Source organism: Euwallacea similis, chromosome 34, assembly GCF_039881205.1.
Source record: "Euwallacea similis isolate ESF13 chromosome 34, ESF131.1, whole genome shotgun sequence".
NCBI classification, from domain to species: domain Eukaryota; kingdom Metazoa; phylum Arthropoda; class Insecta; order Coleoptera; family Curculionidae; genus Euwallacea; species Euwallacea similis.
This window is the reverse complement of record NC_089642.1, coordinates 1,351,561-1,370,905: the sequence shown is the minus strand read 5'-3', so window position 1 is coordinate 1,370,905 and position 19,345 is coordinate 1,351,561. Positions and strand designations below refer to the sequence as shown.

Sequence of the window (19,345 nt, the reverse complement as noted above, 5' to 3'; positions counted from 1 at the left end):
TTGAGTTATGCCGGAAAATTTGAAAATTTTGACAACTGCATGGTCCCATGGAAATCGGTATTGTACTCTAACTGCTGCGAATTTCAAAATCGATCTTCTGAAACTTCAAGAGGTCCAAAGAAGCTACGTTTTGGCGTATCTTAATTTTAGAAAAACTCTTCCACAATCCTCGAAATATACATACTTCCGAAATTGCATGACTTTAAACCCTCATCATTTCCTTACTTCAAATGGACCACCCTCCCTATTTTATTGCTCAATATGCTTCCTTTAAATATAACGCATAAGTTTTATTAAGCATGTTTTAAATGTATCTCTAATAGTTTTCGAGATTTTTTTGACCTTATTGAGATTGTATGTAAATTCAATTTACTTATGAATGGCAACTTTAAATAAGCCATAAAATAAATGACATTTCTTTAGTTTTGGGTTAATTAGTTAATGTTTTGGCTTAATAAGTTGATTAGAGATTATTTACTGTTTAACAAAAATGAATTTTTCTAAAAATGAATTAATACAAATGGTCTATTCGTTTGGAGCTAGTGACAGAAATTGTTTATTGATAAGTACGATATACCGGCAAAACTATCGAACGATTACTACTTCATGTTTCGATTTTTAAGAAGTTCAAAGAACAATTTTATGAGAACCGGAAATGTAGATTACATGAAGAAAAACCAGAAGAAGAAAAACGTTTCAAATGAAGAAAACGAACTTTAGTCCTTCAAAGTTTAGATGAGAACCCTCATAATTCATGCCGACGCCTGGAATTAGAAAATGAAGAGAATAACAAAAAATTCAAGTTTCATCCGTACCAAATTCAGTTATTTCAAGAACTTAATAATAATAATTTTGTTAATCGATTAAATTTTTGTAATTGGGCTATAGAAGAGAATCAGCGGAATCTGAATTTTTTTAATACGGTTTTGTTTACTGACGAAGTAACTTTTTACAGCAACGGATTTGTAAATCAGCATAATTTTCATTATTATAATAATGAAAGTCCCCACTTTTTTTACCCCTGGATCATCGACATAAGTGGACATTGAACGTATGGACGGGGATTCTTGGTACTAAAATAATAGATACCTATTTCTTCGAGAATTCTATTAACAAAGATACATTTTTATAATTTTTACAAAATGATTTTGAGAACTCTGTAGAAGAAATACCATTAGAAACTGTTACTCATGTGGCTGCAATTAGATGGTGCTCCGTTACATTTTAGTTGTCCAGTAAGGGAATATTTAAAATCGATTTTTGAAAATAAATGGATAGGAAATGGAGGGCCTATTAATTGGGCAGCTAGATTGCCTGACATAACCTAATTGAATTTATATATACAATTAATATTAAGGTTAAATATGCAGCTTTTTGCAGATTACAATATACAGGGTGTCCCGAAATTAAGCCACAATACTTAAATAGCGTAAATTACGTTCAAAAATAACACAAAAACTTTATATAAACAAATATTGAAAAACGCTTTTTTAACGATCTATGGCTCTTTAAGGACATAACTCTGATGATGGTTATTTTGACATATTTCCAAAATGGTGCAAGATAACTTTATGAAATTTCGTATGATTTTATACCTTTTAAACCTTAATTGACTGATGTGGCTGAATAGAAAATATTTCGTCAGAGGGGTGCCGCACTGGGGGCGTCGGTGTTAAAAAATGCTACATTTTTTTTATGTGCCCGGTTTTTTAGCTACTGATGCAAAATTATGAAACCACATATGCGTCCAGGAAAAAAGGTACTCTTGGTTCACATTGATAGAACGCTCCATTTTCGAATAAAATTAATTTGAACCTTACATTGCATGACAAATGATGCTTAAAACGATAATTTTTAACCATATCAAAACTATTAAACAATAATAAAAAAAAAACAAGAAATTTAAATGACACATTTTTAGAGTAAGTTTTCAAATAAGTTAGCGTTTTGTTGGATACACAGTCTAGATCGTCTTTTTATGCTCTGGGAGGCACGAAAAATTTGAAACGGATTTTCTTTTTTGAACGGTATATATATATATATATATATATATATATATACTATACACGTTTGGAACTTAAATAAATATGTCAATAGAAGACCAACTACGGTATTAAATTGTTTTCATATTATCTTTGTGCTTTTTTAACAATACAAAAAAATTATGTTGTTACATGTCAACAAGTAGAAAACATGGGAATTTAAGTTATTTAATTGAATTTCTCGAAAACCGTTGCTCCTAGCGACACCAATAAGGTATAACTTTTTTAACTAGAAAAGGTAGGGGAACAAATTTTAATGAGTCCAAATGACATACACCGTGGCACAAAAAAGTTTAAATGGTTTAAATGACTCCTAATTGTCGATTGTGGCACAATCTAGAAGTTACACCGAAATCGTCGATAAATTTGAATTGACCATCTCCAAAAACCCCTATATAAGAAATTTCGTGAAATTAGCCCGAACTGTTCCAGAGATATTAAAGAAAATTTGATTTCATTTTTCAACTTTGGCACCCTGTATCTCAGTTATTATCAACTTTTGGAATAACATAAATTTAGCTATATTGCATTATTTTTATGTCATAAATCCATCGTTGCTCTGTGTCCCATTACTTAAGACTCACCCTGTATATATATATAATTGTGAAGCAAATGACTTCAATTTTGACAAAAAAAAAGGATGATATCTATTTAGAATTTCATAAAGATCTCAAAAATGACATAAAAATTGGGGGTTGCTATTTAAAATTTTAGGGGTAGACACCCTGGGGCTCAGGGAGTTGAATAGAATACAACGACAAATACCTCAAAACTTGACCCCCTTGATATCTCATTTCACGTGTTTCGCCAAATTTTCATATTGTCACCCTGTATATACACACACACACACACACACACACTTCTGTTGTGTCTGACCCTGTACACTTAATCAATGAATTGAAAAACTCACCTTGTTTACTAACTTGTCTATCGTATATTTTTTTCTCCAAACAGTTGTCCACCACTAAGCGATAAACAAAACATGGTTTTCTTTGGCCGTATCTATACACTCGGCAAACGGCTTGTGTGTCATGGCAAGGATTCCACGATGCATCCAAAACGACAACCCGATTCGCTCCAATCAGGTTAATTCCAAGAGAGCCTGCCCTTGTAGAAACTAAGAATAGGTAAATCTTTGGATTAGAGTTAAACTCGTTGATTAATTTTTCTCGCTCTTGAGCGACAGTCGATCCATCTAATCCTAAAAGCCAAGACGTTGAACTATATCTAGATCCTGACATAGGTACCCTTCAGGTGACAACACGAAAACGATATAAATACAAGGAGTTCATGTATTTATTGTAAACGTATGATATCTTAGTTATTGAAATTAGAGACATTTTGTGAAACGACATATAACAGTGGCCGGAAACGATTCATAATGTATTCTTTAAAGAAATAATGCATCGTGTATACGTCATTCATAGCTAGAGAAAACAAGGAACAAAAACCATACCAAATATATTGTTACGAAATACAAAAACATCGTTGTATCCATGATATATTGTCACCCAGTAGGTTTATAATTTTTGAGAAATATTCAGAAAAAAGTGTATTATAAATGATATCTTAAACGAATACTTACGGAAGTAACTGACATTTTTTGCCCATTTCTGCGTTTCGCCAGGAATATCACTTGCCTGTAGGAACTGTTCTATCAAATCTAATGTTATAAGAGACTGACTGAAGACCAATAACCGGTCGCCTAATGCTAAACTTTCCCTTATAATACGAAATAAAATGAGAAATTTAGCTGAATTGTCTATCTTGCCAGGCACATACTCTTTTAATAAATCAATCGCCTAAAAAAAAGAAAAAACAACCATTAAAAATAAATTCAACACTAACAAGTAACGACACTTTCGGTTATACTATGAGTTGGTTTTTTATTTTATTAAATGAAACACCGTATACCATGTGACATTTTGAAAGCAAACTATTAGACATTTAAAACAATAACCTATTAGATATTGCGGTGTTGAAAAATGCAAAAAATGTCATATTTCAAACGTCAATATCCAGAGCAGTCGCTCAAAGATGCAACCAATGTATGGAAGTGAGGGGCAATAATTTTGAGGCTCCTCCAGTTAATCAATATTTTTTTTATGTTTCCGTTAATATTTTTTTTGTTTATTAGATAATAATAAAAAATGTACTTTGAACGGTTTTCATTTTCTTACTTGAGAATGGTTCATCGAAGAGAAAAATTGACACCTTGTATTTTCTTTATGAAGCATTTTTTGACCAATATTGTATAGTATTTTAAAAATATTTTTAAATGTACAATACGCTGGTGAAGTTTGGCACTTTAAGTTTAGGTCACCTTGTATATTATAATATGTCTTTTTTGGAGATAAACCTAGTACAGTGATTAAAAATGTCTAAAATTTACGCCGCAGTACTTACCATTTGCATATTACCAATATACATTTAAATATCTGACTATAAAATTAAAAACCAAGATGCCCGTAGCACTATCTCGAAACCAAAGATTTTCTATACTTGTACTTACCCAATCGTATGGTATTCCACTATCCTCTTTTGAATCTTTTGCTGGTGACAATACAGGAAACTTTGACAAAGGAGGTTCGCCTACTGGCAATGGTTTATTGTCATCTTCAATTTTCAGCTCATTATTTAATTCATTTTTTATTTTTTCCATCTCCCGTTTCACTCCAAATTTATCGTCATCAGCATCTTCTTTTTTAATATCAATCTTACAGTCGCTAATGCTTTTTTTCTTTTTGTCTGAACCAAATACTGACGGTAAAATAATATCGCTGATAATATTTATTTTTGGCTTTGAATCGTTACTTGATTCGCTTTTCAGAGGACTGGCAAAATGATTCGTAGTGTCGCTTGGACTTAGTTCTTCCTTCTTTGGCCTAAGAGGGCTAGTACTAGGAGTAGGATTCAAATTGCTTGAAGAAGGATTGATATCGGGTTTCCATTGCTCCGATTGTGCGAAACCGATTTGAGGATTTTGGTTGGATTCAAAATCTTTCTGGGCCGTATTTTGTGATCCGAAATGCGGAATTTGTGGTTGCAACTGAACATTTTCAACATACTGCCCAAATGGAATGGGATTTGAAGGAGGTGTAACTTCCATGGAATCCAAAGGAGGTTTCACTTGATTAGGAAAATTCTGTGAACTCGTTTGATTTTTACTACTTAAAGGAGTTAATGAAATTCCAGAAGGCAAACTGGGTATAACAGGGAGTTGTTTCGCTTGATTCGTACTGCTAACTGTCACAGTATTTTGGCTATCTAAATTAAAAAGCCTTGTTTGCCCGGGTGCTTGAAGATTTGACGACGAATTTTGATTTTGAGACATATTTTGAATGGGCTGTGTAAATCCGCCAACAGAAGGGTTAACTGTACTCGGTGATTGAGCGAAAGTCCTTGGAATTCTTGGAGAAAACTGGGCATTCTCATCAAAATTTTGACTATAGGAAGACTGAGTTATATGATCATCAAAGAATTGGGAAATACCTTCAAATGTAGTACGAGGCTGATTAAATTCATCGGTATATGGACCGTAATTAGTTTCAGAACTTTTTGGGGCAGTTGAAAATGATATATTATTTGCTCCAGCTTGAGAATGTCCTTGGCTATTAGCAGATTGAGAATTCATTGGTGGCCCATTAGATCCTGTAGAAGTAGGGGGTTGCATAGGATTGAAAGAAGGTTCCATATTACTATTGTAGGGAGTTATGGAAGCAGCCGGTTTACCGCCTCGACCTTTAAGTGGTGTCTTTCTTGGTTTACCTGGTCCTCTCTTTGGTTTTGTCTCGGAAGTTGTTGACCCTGAAATTGACATAATTATTGAAAACACCCTGCCATTTATTTGAACTTTCAGAACATCCCGAGTTTTTACGTATTTTAATTAACAGCATTTCCATTGGTGAAAATATGGTGACACTTTGTACCAAATGTGTAATCTTAAGGGTAAATGTCAAACTTACTGCTAATGGTACTTGCGACTTCTTCCAGGTCGAGATCCACTGCATCACCTCTAGCTCTCTTCACCAAAAAATTATACAGCACATCCGGATGATTCCAAATCTTGCAACAAACGGCGAAGGCTTTTAATGGATTTGGCACCGATTGTTTCCTAACCACTTCGTTCATAAATCTATCGTAAAGTAGTCTTTGAAAGGGTGTCAAACGCACTAACAGCACATATTCTTCCTTTTGTGGCAAAACTGTTTGCAATACTCTATGAGATCGTCTTTGTACGAAACCCACCAATAAAGAATGTAAAACATGTGCTCGATATCTCATTAACTTAATGTCAGCTTCTGTTGAATCTATACATTGGCCATTCATTATTGGACGTTCAAACATGTTGAGGAACTCAGTTTTTGAGCCTGAAAGTTATACATAATAATAATTTAATAGGTGTATATGTATATTTTCTGTTCACATATTAAATGAACAGCGTTAGCGTTGGAAACTTTATTTTCCTCCTATCTACCTGACATTTTAGAAAAAGAAGATCACAAAATCATTTGATATGGGAACCTCTAATACGATAGTGAATAACAAATATGTACAATTAAATCGAAATAGCATTACTTTTAAAAATGCATTTACACGTGGATTTTATTTTGGCAAATGTACTCATCCTTAGGAACGCTAGATTTTTACCCAATTATACCAATTTATTACCGAATAAAGTATTGTTTTAAAATAAAATTTTTTTAAATATTCCCTTTGTTCAGAAATAATCGTCCGATTTCCTTTTTTTTCCAGAAATTAAGCTTTTCTTAGTAGGCTTTGAAAATTTTTTACTGGCTCTATTTTTAAATGTAAGAGCATATAATAATATAATATACATAGTATATAATGTACACAATGTAAGCAAACTTATATTATAATTCTTCTACCTTTAATACACATCCAATTTTGTGTACATTTAAGTCTGAAGTTTGAAATACCGTTATAAGAAAAATATGGAAAGTGAGAACGAAAATTTAGTCATCCCAGCAAATTAAAAACTAAATCTATTTAACAAAATAAGAGATTAATTAATAGGGGTAGTAACTACAAAATACCCCATTTGGGAAAGGACCGTTTGATTTGTCGAGGTCAATTACCGCTTAACCTGCCATGTGATATTAATGTTGCTCTAGAAACTAAACATTAAATCACCGAAGAATAAAATGTGAGTAATGGGAATATATTAACAATGGAATATTTTAATAGACTAAGTATTTCATGTTTATTTTAACACTAATAAATATTTTGAACTGGATACTTATTTCCCAACAAAAAAATCTTTTAAATCGAAAAGTTATTGCCAAACAGAGGGAGTAGAAGTTATTGAAAATTATTTAGAAGAGAAAAACAGAATTAGACACAAAAGCTTTTACCAAATACATTATACCTGTTGTGAAATAATATTTTACCTAAATAATTTGGCCGTACGAAGTCTACCATGCACCAATACTCAGTCAAATTATTCTGTAATGGATATCCGGTAAGTACGACACGTCTCTTTGTTCGCAACTGTTTCAAAGCTGTTGAAGTTGATGCATGTGCATTTTTAATACGGTGTCCTTCGTCACAAATTACTAAATCTGGTCCTGGATTTACCAAAGCAGTGTATATTTCTAGAAGAAAAGCATCATTATCTGTACTATGCAGGGTATTTCATTTAAAGTGACACGAGCGATTATCTCCGAAACCAAATGTAAAATCAAAAAAAATTTCAAATAAATATTGCTTGTTATGAAAGGGGATGTTCAATGCACATAAGTAAATTTTTACTCAAGGTTATTTAAAGGGCATTTCACTGCCAACTTTTTTTTTAATGGAACATACATTCTTTTGGTAAATTACAAAGTTAAAAAAGAAAGTATTTTTTGTTGGAAAAGTTTTTTCTAAACCTTCTCATTTTCCAGATATCAATAAAAATTGAAATAGCATATTTAAAATAACATATGACTTAAATTACAAAAAAACTTTATTAATGGTGAATAAAAATTCAAACGTTCGAAAAATGAACCCACAATCATAGTAAAAATTATTTTTAAACATTTATCAATTGAACAAATGCTCTTCTAAGTGGAGACATTTTCCAATTCTCATGGTAAATGATCTTGAAGCATTTGCAACATTTCTTCAGTGATTGCTTCATAAGCTATTCTGATGCGGTTTTTCATATCGTCTGGGGTTGTTGGGATTTGAATGTATACTTTTTCTTTAAGATAATCCCAAAGAAAAGTCTAATGGGTTCAAGTCAGGTAATCTGAGTGGCCAATTTATTGGACCATTATGTCCTATCTATTTTTGAGGAAATATTTTATTTAAAACGTCTCCTGCCACATGACCAAAATGGGCTAGACATTCATTATCCTGATACTGCAAAGGAACTCTTCAGACAAGAATGTGGTCTTCCAACAAAACCAGTAGATCATTTAACAGAAAACTACAATATACCTCTCCATTTAAATAGCCTTCAATAAAAAATAGTCGTATTACTTTGTTGCCGACAATGCCGCACTAAACATTAATTGACCAAGGTCTTTGATGTTCTACTTGTCTTGGTCAATGAGGATTTTCAAGGGATCAATAGTGCATGTTGTAGTGATTTATCTCATCATGCTTCGTGAAAGTGAATTCGTCGGAAAAAAGCACATTAAAGAAAAAGTTTTCATTCAGATCTAATTTTTCCCTTGCCTAAGTACAAAATGGCACTCGCTTTTCAATATCGTTGCCATGTAATTCCTAATGGAGGAAAACATGATACGCATGCAACTATTTAATCTTAAAATGTAAGGCACACTATCAAGCGAAATATCCCAATCTATTGACAACTTATCGCAATTTACATGAGTATCAACAGTTACAACCGCTAAAATAGCTATTTGGTTATTTTCATTGATGACAGTTCTTGATCTGTTTTTTTTTACTTGTCTCTTCGTTGTCACTTTCAAGAAATTTCTTAATGATTCAGTAAAAAATTCGACGACTAAATGCTCAGTCTTCAGGAAATCGTTGTATATAAACCCGATAAGTTTCAACACTGTTTTAACCACTTTCTGCATAAACTAATACCATTTGTGGAATTTTGTCTTCTTTAGAAAAGTTCTCTATTTTTCACTTTTAAATTAACAATTTTAGGTAAAAAAACAAATAATTAGTTTCGTCTTAAAGATTCCTTTGAAATTTTATAAATTAATTCAATACCCTCAAAAGTTATGAGTACATTCTACTGAAAATGTTTTTTTTTGTTTGATTGATAAATGTTTAAAAATAACTTCTACTATGATTGTGGATTAATTTTTAGAATCTGTGAATTTTTATTTTCCCTTATTAGTTTTTTCATAATTTAAGTCATGTATTATTTTAAATCTGCTACTTCAATTTTTGTTGATATCAGAAGTTTTAGAAAAAACTATTTCAACAAAAAATACTTAATTTTTTAAGTTCTTTGCAAATTTACTAAAAAGAAAAATAAGTGTTCCATTAAAAAAAAACAAAGTTGACCTAGAAATGTCGTTTAGATAACTTTTAATAAAAATTTGCTTATGTGAGTCGGACATCCCCTTTCATAATAAGCAATGTTTGACACTTTTTTGATTTTATATTTGGTTTTAGAGACAATCGCTTGTATTATATAGATGATATATATGCAACGTTGACTTTGATTTACATTTAAAAACAAAATCTTAATTTTTGCTTAATTTCTGCAATCATCTGCTTTATTTCAATTAATTAAAACTAAACAAACGATAGCGAAAAATTAACAAAAATGATACTCAACTTTAAATATAAATAACCAACACGAAAAATATGACTTACCATCAAAAATAGGTTTATTTTTATCATCGTTATTCACTTCAGGAACAGCCATAGATTTTCTTTTAGTTTTTGGGTTTTTCTTCATACTCAATAGTCGATACTGTTCATAACCAATTAATAACACTCCTCCATTTGTGGTCCATTCGTGGATTACTTTTTGTCTGGCTACTAATGTCCTATGTGCATCATTCAAGACATGTATATTAAAATTTCGAGGCCTCACTTCTCCGTGTACTCCTAATGGGCTGTTTGCTGCAGCCTAACAATTCAATATATCTAATTAATATAATCAAAATATAATTAATTGTAGGATCAACACATTGCAAATGACATGTGGTAAAAACCCATAAGGGCTAGGATCAATATTTTTCTACAAGCATTGTATTGTGATCTCAGATACTCTATTTAATGAACAAAAGTCGCCTTCAGGTTATTAGTACGGGAAAGTAACTGCCAATATCACTTTTACAGGAAAACAAATTAATAAACTTGTTTTTCTTCTAATTTAATATACACTTTTCTATGACAAGATTAAACGTGTTTATGAGAAAGCCTTCATTGTAACGTAAATTGACGTAAATACCATGAATTTCCCTCGGGTACATCTATTAATAGGTTTTTGGAGGACCAGTATACATATTATTACCTCCGCTGTTGGGGTCCACATGTTATACTCTGCTAACCAATTTTGAAGAGTATTAATAGGCATAATACAAAGAATTGTCCTAGTCGGCGTATATCGTAGGAAAACGTCCGAAAATGTTACAATTTGAAGAGTTTTTCCAAGTCCCATCGAGTGTGCTAATATGCATCCAAATCCAGCAGATGAATCAAACCTGCAAACATAATATTCACTGCATCTAATGTTATTTATATAGTAAAGTGTATAGTAAATAGCTCGTGTTGTAACACCTGTATGTTATATTTATTTTACCATTACCCTTGAACACAAATTATATCAAAAGCCCAAAAATAATAATAAATTAAAAACATCTGTAGCCTAGGAAATAAATATTGACCATGACGTGCCACAGTGCATCTCATTTGTCCATTTGAACGAATAAAGTGACAGATAAAAATGTGTGGCGCAATGATCAATTGGAATCAATTGAAATACCAATTAGAAAATATAAATTATTTAATTTTATATTGACAAGAATAAATCTTATCAAACTTGCCTTGTAATGCTCTCAACAATATTATCATATAAAAACCGCACGCCACCTATTTGATGCGGTTTAATAATCCTAGCAATTTGTGGTGCAACGAAGACGTCGGGTTCATCTTCAGTATGTCCTACATTTACCAAAACACGTCCTTGCTCATCTGGTAGGTTAAATTCGTCATTTGTATGCATGCCGGAATTGCTTGGGTCGTCTTGATCTTCATCTTCTATGTTCTGATCAGCTTCGGACTCCGAAACAACTATGCAATCATCATCAGAAGAGACTTCGATAGTTTGATTATCTGCTGATTTTCCTAAAAAAATTAATATCTGCATCCTTCGAATTTCCAATGTAGTGACCGATTAGACAAAATTCACTGTTTTTTTAGCTGACGTTAATACTATTACACAAAGTTAAGAAGTTCAAGATGTAATTAGTTATGAAATACAAAATATTCAGGAAATGATACAAGAATATGGACATATTTTACTGGCGCTTAAGACCTTAGTTATATTATTATCTTCGCTGAATAAATCAGAGTAGCATATTCATGACTGAATCGGTCCAGTATTTTATACCCTATCGTAAGTATACATTCTCTATCTTTGATGTAATAATAGGAGATCAAAAATGTATCGAGTGCTCCATAAGAAAAACAGCACTTGTTTCCACACTTATGACATATTCAAAATCTAGCGAAAATTGTGTGTATTACAAGTTTTTGACAATTTAAAATTAATTTATATTTAAGAAGTTAAGGATTACAATTTTATAAGAAACACCTACCGACTCGACGTCAATTTATGCTTTAGTGGATTAAATGTTATTTTCTGTAATTTTTAATTCAGCATAGATAAACTAAACTATTTACCTCTCTTTCCTTTTGGTAGCTTCAATAAAGTATCTCGCCTGATTTCCTCACTCTCACTATCACTGTCACTGTGATGAGATATCGTCGGCATTAAAGGTGGACCTCGGTGTGATAGAGGTGAGAAACTCAAAGAAGCTGGTAGATTTACTCCCCCACTACCTCGTCTATGGGGAATCGGTCTTCTAGGATATCCTCGAGGAGCGCCCATTGGTCCCATAGGTACCATCGGCCCTAATGACGGTCCTGGATGGGGGTATCTAGAATGTGCGGCTTCAATTTTTGGCATCTGAAAAATTTAGAAAAATAACTATAGTTTTATTAATCACAATAAATGCAAATAATTATTATTTGCAATTTTATATGTAATTTACTAGTCTCACCACATGTTGAGAAATGTCATACTTTCTACTTTTACTTGCCGCCCTCATTTCCCACCCTGATTCCTAGCTAATTTTTTCTTAATTTTTAGTATTGTTATTGTGTATAATAATTATGGCTCCATCTGTTTGCTTTATCTTCTAAAATACACTCTTACAGTACTTTTGGAGTTCAAATTATTTATCATTTTGGCAAGAAACTAATGTTTGATTAGATTCATGTTAATAAAACATTTTAAATAATAGTTGTAAATAAAACATAAACCAACGTAGAAATTTACCTTACAGTTCCGAAATTATAGCTCACCTCAACTTTGCGCGTCGTGATAAATTATCAAATCTCTTGACAGTAATTAAACACGTTCCATCTCAGTATATAATACACTATTTAAGCTCTTTATAATTATGAAAATTCACATCAGCGCAGAAACAAAAAAACAATGACAATAATTTTACAAGAAATGTAAGGGTACTTAAATGTTCATTCCCCACAAAACTTATCTAGGTATTCAATGGAAAATACCTAATTCTTTAATGAAAAGTATGACTATATTAAAATCTATATTTTTTACTACACATTTACCTTAAGAACATCAAATGGAGGCTTTGGCACTTTGGTCATTGGTTTGCTTTGACCATTGGGCAACTTCACTAGCACAGTGTTACCTATTCTTGTTTGATTTGAAGGCCCTAAGAGAAAATAACATGACATGAAAAGATATTAGAAGAAAATATCCTCTTACATCACTAATGCCTAAAGTTTTTGTGGAAATTAATTTAACAATTTCACTTACCGGGTTTTGGAAAATCATTTCCTTGTAACAATGACATGACCCTCTGCTGCATCCTCTCCTCCTTTACTTGTCTCTGATATTCTCTTAATATTCTTTGCTGCTCTTGCACCCTTTTCAATCTTTCAGCTTCCTGCCGTTGTGCAGCCAAAGTAGTTTCATCAAGTTTCGTATCATCCATCACCTCTCTGATATTACGGCGTAAATTTCCCTTACTCATAACTGTCACTTCTTCTCCTACAACCAGAAATATAGAGCAATTTCTCTAAAAAGGTTGTAAGTAATAAAAAGATTGTAAAATCTAAAGTGATAGTAAGATTCGCATATACGCAAGTCAAGGAAGAATTTCTCAAGCCCATTAGTATGCATAACTTTAATGATGGCCTGCAAAATGCACTACTACAGCAAGTACCACTTCTTGGCGATTTCAAAAAGTTTCCTGCCATATAATAGCCAGTAGTTAGCTTACATGAAACAATCTGTACAATTTCATACAACTTAGACTTGCCTCTGCTGCTTCACAATGAATGAGTCATCAATTCAAATCATCAATGTAAAGAGTGGGACAACTTTGTATGCTAATTTGAATTTTGAATGTTCACTTTGGACGAATTGCAGATGAAAACTATCATAGAGTTTTTAAGATGCACATCCAATATGCGAAAATGTAAATTCCTCTTTAATTTCGTGTTAAAAACAATTCATCTTCCCCTATCCAATTTAGTTGAATAGATTGGCAAAAACCTTAACAAGACAACATTCAAAATTTTTTATGGAATTATAGGAGGTAAACATTTTCATATATCGGGTGTGGAATTATAAAAAATAACGCGTTTTTTATACTGAATCAAAGTTGTCGCCCTATCAGTAGCCTCTAGAGATTTCAAAATTATTTTCAGCTATTCTTTGCAGAAAATTTCCTATTAACTAATTTTCTGGCATCTACAGAGGGTGGACAAAATAATATGAACACTATGCAATAAACTACAACTTGTTTCACGTTGGCAACACTGCTTCCACGCAAATGATGCGATGCATATATATTGTACAATTTACGTGGTACCTTTTATTGGTTATGTTTCGGTATATTACGTGCTTTCTTATGCAGTAGTTACAACAAGGGATCGATGAAATGTGTGATCTCTCAGATTTCGAAAGAGGGCAAATCGTTGGGGCTCGATTAGCAGGAGCGAGTGTAAGAAAAACAGCTGAATTGTTTTACGTTTCACGAGGAACAGTATCCACGGTAATGACAGCATACACCAAATATGGCAAAACATCATCAGCGAAGAGGAATAGTGGACGAAACACAAAGTTAACGGACAGAGACCGACGAACATTAAAAAGAATTGTGGCCCGACAACATAAAACTACCGCAACAAAAGTAACAGCAGAACTCAACACTTACTTGAGTAATATTGTTTCGACAAAAACAGTACGGCGAGAATTCTACAAGGCTAACATTCATGGAAGGGATGTAATTGCGAAACCCTTTATAACGAAAGCCAATGCAAAGTTACGAAACAAGTGGTGTCACGATCATAAAAATTGGACACTTGATGATTGGAAGAATGTGATATGGTCCGATGAATCATCGTTTACTTTGTTTCTTACAAGCGGCCGTGTTTATGTATGGAGAAGCCCAAAAGAAGCTTATGATCCGAACTGTCTGCTGCCTACTGTGAAGCATGGAGAGGGTTCAGTTATGATTTGGGCGGCTATATCGTGGTATTCAGTTGGTCCTATCATTCACTTGACTGGTCGGATTACTGCGAATAATTATCTCGACATCCTCAGTGATGAAGTCCTTACCATGACCAGCATATTGCTGCCAAACACTGCCATATTCCAAGATGATAATGCGCCTATACACACAGCCAAAAAGGTTCAGTCTTGGTTTGACTAGTATCAAAATATAATCAAACATCTTCCCTGGCCAGCACGATCGTCTGACCTCAACATAATTGAACCATTATGGGGAATTTTAGAGCAGCGTGTAAGGAACAGATTTCCACCTCCGACCTCACTGAAGCAATTGGCGAATGTTTTGGTAAAAGAATGGGATAATATTCCGTTGGAAACTATTCAGACACTCTATGAATCCATTCCGCGAAGAATTGCAGCTGTTATAAAAGCAAATGGGGGTCCAACACGTTATTAGTTCATAAATATTGTGTATATGTCAGGTGTTCATATTATTTTGTCCACCCCCTGTATCTACCACTAATGACTTTTGATAAACTGCCGATGACCAATATTAAAACCTCATTTAATATAATCCACCTTAAAAAAATTAATTAATTAATTGACGAACCTGATTTCTTTGTTATAACAACTTCGTTTTCCGAAGGAGGCGTTTCAGGATTTTTTGGTTTATCCCCCTTTTTAACTGAGGCAAAAGTAACCCCCATTTCCTTCAACTTCTCCTTTATGTCAATGTCATAATCCTCATCTGGACTTTCCATTTTGACATTGCAAGTTGAATCTATCGAAGGAGGTATATCTGCCCGCTCAACAAGTTTCTCAAAAAATGATTCATCTCCATCCGCAATACTACCCTCATCTCCATCAATAGATGACGGAAGGTTGACAGTAGTTTCTCCTTTAGAAACAGGATCCAAAGAGTTGCTTTTTGATGTAGGCATGGTAGGTTTCCCTGATCTAGCTGCGGACGTTAGAAGAGTAGGAGTCAGCAGACTGGCGTCCGTATTAGTAGACATAGAGTCTGAGGTGGTAACTAAAACAAAATTAGAAACTGAAAAAATATTGCCTATTGTGAAAGCCATAAGAATTATATGACCATTTGTTAAGGATAATTAACATCATTAAAAAGGATTTATTATCCAAAGTTTGTAAAAAAGAAGATCAACCCAACAATATATGCCCAACATTTATTATTTATTACCGGTTAACATTTGTTATTACCCAGTCAGACCTGGATCGCTGTAGTCCCCTAGTCGTACCCGAATGGCCCATTTTTTTTTTAATATACCAACATCCAATTATTTTTACTTTACTATGCTTACCTTGGGGTCTCGCTTCAGTATCCTTACGTTCTTCAACCGAGTCTAAATTTATCCCAAGATCATAACCAAGGTCCTGTAACTCTCCCTCTGACTCTAACTCAGAATCATAATAAGATACCTCATCTTCACTAAGATTGGGTTCACTATCATCTTCATACTTAGTTGGTGATAATACAGGAGATATAGGTCTTTGGACAAGTTTTGGAACCACCTTGGATGGTAATACTTCTTTCTCAACATCATTATCGGCAGGTTTGAATTTTTTAAATGATATTTCAGGTCCCAAATTTAAACCTCCACGCTTCCACTTTTCAGGAAATCTGCGTTTAAAGTCCTGAGTTTGAGGTGATGGCAGTGAGTTTGAAACAGGTGGGTGGTAGTCAATTCTATCTTTGTCATCAAATTCTCCACTACTTTCCTCATCTGAAGGACTGTAATGATATAAAAATATAATCTATATTTAGCTCTAATACATAAATTGTAGATGTTTAATAAGGAATAATGAGATTCAATATATTCTTCTCAAAATATTAAAATTTTAATATTGTCACTAGAATAAATTATATGAATTATCCAGGTTCCAATGGCCTTGCAGAAAAGGAGCTAGGATTAACTAAAAGAATTATTAAAACATCAGTATGAGATAGTGAAAATGTTGAAATCTCATTATTGCAATAACATAACTTGCCACTTAGACATTTTACCTATTCTTAATTGTTAATAAGTTGAGTGTGTAAAAGTGAATATCTATTCTTTCAGAATTGTTATATCCAAACTTTGGTAAAAATGTGCAAAAGAAATTAGGGTATCAGCAATGTAGTATATAAAAAGTAATATAACTGACAGGCTAAAGAACATTATAATCTAATTACATCACAATGTATAATCATGTTCAGCAAAAGTGGGAGCCTAGACAGAGTTTGAATATCCACAAGACATTGTAACCTTATTATTTTCCAAAGTGAACCTGAACAAGTTTTATGTCAAAACCACACATGTATTAAAAATTGGTTCAGCCTCAGTTGCCAGTTACTGTGACTAGTGCAGGTAATAAGATATCTAGGAGATCAACAGAACTTACTGAGTAATTCAATTGTGCTAGTTATAATTTAAGGCCTTAACTAATTTATATGTCCCAAAAGACGAGGTCTAGTCAAATTATAAAAGCCTCTGACAGACTTAATCTGTAGTGGAAGGATGAGATAAATAAAGTGACTACCTATCATATTTGGTTCACTAGGTGTGAGAACTAATATCAGTGTGAGAAAAGAAAGGCATATCACCTCAACCTAAGTATATTCAAGGGAGCATGGGCATATCCTCTTAACTTGTACTTGGTTTCTCTATTAATAGAGTCATTAAAGATTATGTTTTATTATTAATATCCTTCAAAATATTACAGTGAATATGACTTTATGGTAAAACATGAGCATGTCTGCACTTTTTTTGCAATAGCAACAATCCAACTAATAACAAAATGTGCAATAGTTTTGTCTGTGAATGTATAATAAATATTAAAATCATTGTATTTACTTACAAGAATCCGTCTAAATTCTCTGGATCTTCTTCAGGCTTATTAGACTCCATATGACTGATACCACTTGGGGGATCTTGCTTCGGGTCCTTGGGTTTTTCTAGCCTCTGGATCGTTACATCTCCAAGCCTTTGCAACACTGGTTCCATTACACTTCTTTGATAACAAATATGTATCATACACATTCACAAAACATTGTTTTTTAACATTTCATCCACAGGTAGGATGTTAAGTATTCTGTTTGTTTACATACTAACAAGTTATTGTTCTTGCAGGTATTTCAAATAAATAATCACTGGGTAAAGATATAAAAATGTTTGATAAGCTGAGTTAGCAGTATGTAGCAGCATCTACTTATCGGAATATCGGGTAATGGGGTATTTGAGGGCGATTTTCACTAAATACAAAGTTATTGGAAAACTTTGCTTGTGCTTGTGAAAAGGCCCTGAAAGGCTTGTGGTAAACACAATTAAAGAAAGCAATGTTTTGGTTGGACAAACGTTTGAAAGCCAATGGAAGATATGAAGCTTTCGTGCCTTAATCACTAACTAAACTGTTATTCAAAACTCTACTAATAGGGTTTTTGTTATTATTGCTGAAAACATTAGATATTGATATTACAGACTTGAGAATTATAATTGTCCCTTTTCTTGACTTGAGACTTGGAATTGACATAAAGTCTTCTATCCTCTACCTTTCTTATTTCTGATTCCATGGCCGCTCATCGGTTCAACTGCTATCGGCCGTCATCAAGAGACATCAACGATACGATACTACCCAAATATCGATATTTTGTTTTCGGCCTATCGATAATTAAAATCGATTCCTAGTTATCGATATTTGCTTAGTGAGAATATTTCTAACTCGAATAAGAAATTTGCGTATCCAATGGTCAAAATACTGGATGTGGCAAACAATTGTGGGCAATGGACTAGAATTAGGTTTTTACCGAGGGCTTGTGTATTAGTACTCTCGCGATGTCATTTTATAGTCAGGGATACGATATACACCACTAAAATCTCATTAGTGGTCATAACGTCAGTTCCTCCGATTTCACCACCATAGATTAGTCCATTTTCCGAGAAGGACGAACTGATATGAAAAAACAATAATACATTCATTTCTGGATCATGGTCTGATACCGAGTAGGTAGATATTTCGACCGTATTGAAATCCGGAATATCAAATTTTCTGTACGTTGGAAATGAAAGCATTATTTGTGACGCCAGCAAAACTTCTAGAAGCGAACATTTTTCCTAAAATTTAAAATCCCACTTCTCTTCTTCACCATACAGTCAAATTAAAAATGAAACTGCTCAAAAATGTCTGCCATCTTGAGCACGCATGGTGTACACATCTACTGGAATGCGAATAGAACTAAAGTAACTAATAACGCCACTGCGTTCAAGCATGTGCGAACTCTTCTTTAGACATAACCGATGTCTGGAAAAAAAATTTAATTTGGCGTTGTACAACTCTCTTGATGAATTTAGAAGGTGCTTACCGTGATTTGGAATTTACAAAATGACCCACCATACTAACCATGGACTGGATATTCATATTCGGACCATTCTGAGTTTGCGGTATCAGAGATACTTTTTCGTACAATAATTTCGAAAAAAAACGAATAACTTAGATAAATAATGAGACAAGAAGAGCAAATAGCAGCTTCCGAATTAAGTGGGCGAAATACCTTAAAATTGTCTGCTCTGAAACTCATCCACATAAA

At 33.1% G+C, this 19,345-nt stretch overlaps 1 protein-coding gene across 1 annotated transcript in view; it reads right to left on the bottom strand.

The window, feature by feature from the left end:
- Positions 1 to 18,354, bottom strand: part of LOC136418400 (uncharacterized) — a 31,343-nt gene extending 12,989 nt beyond the window's left edge. The window contains exons 1-14 of the mRNA XM_066404451.1: positions 17,620 to 18,354; positions 16,083 to 16,513; positions 15,371 to 15,793; positions 13,060 to 13,293; positions 12,849 to 12,955; positions 11,889 to 12,174; positions 11,030 to 11,330; positions 10,498 to 10,687; positions 9,852 to 10,110; positions 7,454 to 7,657; positions 6,008 to 6,412; positions 4,555 to 5,849; positions 3,628 to 3,844; positions 2,953 to 3,243 (exon numbers count right to left, since the gene is read on the bottom strand). Of these exons, the coding sequence (XP_066260548.1) occupies positions 2,953 to 3,243; positions 3,628 to 3,844; positions 4,555 to 5,849; positions 6,008 to 6,412; positions 7,454 to 7,657; positions 9,852 to 10,110; positions 10,498 to 10,687; positions 11,030 to 11,330; positions 11,889 to 12,174; positions 12,849 to 12,955; positions 13,060 to 13,293; positions 15,371 to 15,793; positions 16,083 to 16,513; positions 17,620 to 17,801 (4,825 nt within the window). The 5' untranslated portion in view covers positions 17,802 to 18,354. The remainder of the gene's footprint in view (positions 1 to 2,952; positions 3,244 to 3,627; positions 3,845 to 4,554; positions 5,850 to 6,007; positions 6,413 to 7,453; positions 7,658 to 9,851; positions 10,111 to 10,497; positions 10,688 to 11,029; positions 11,331 to 11,888; positions 12,175 to 12,848; positions 12,956 to 13,059; positions 13,294 to 15,370; positions 15,794 to 16,082; positions 16,514 to 17,619) is intronic.
- Positions 18,355 to 19,345: the final 991 nt, after the last annotated feature.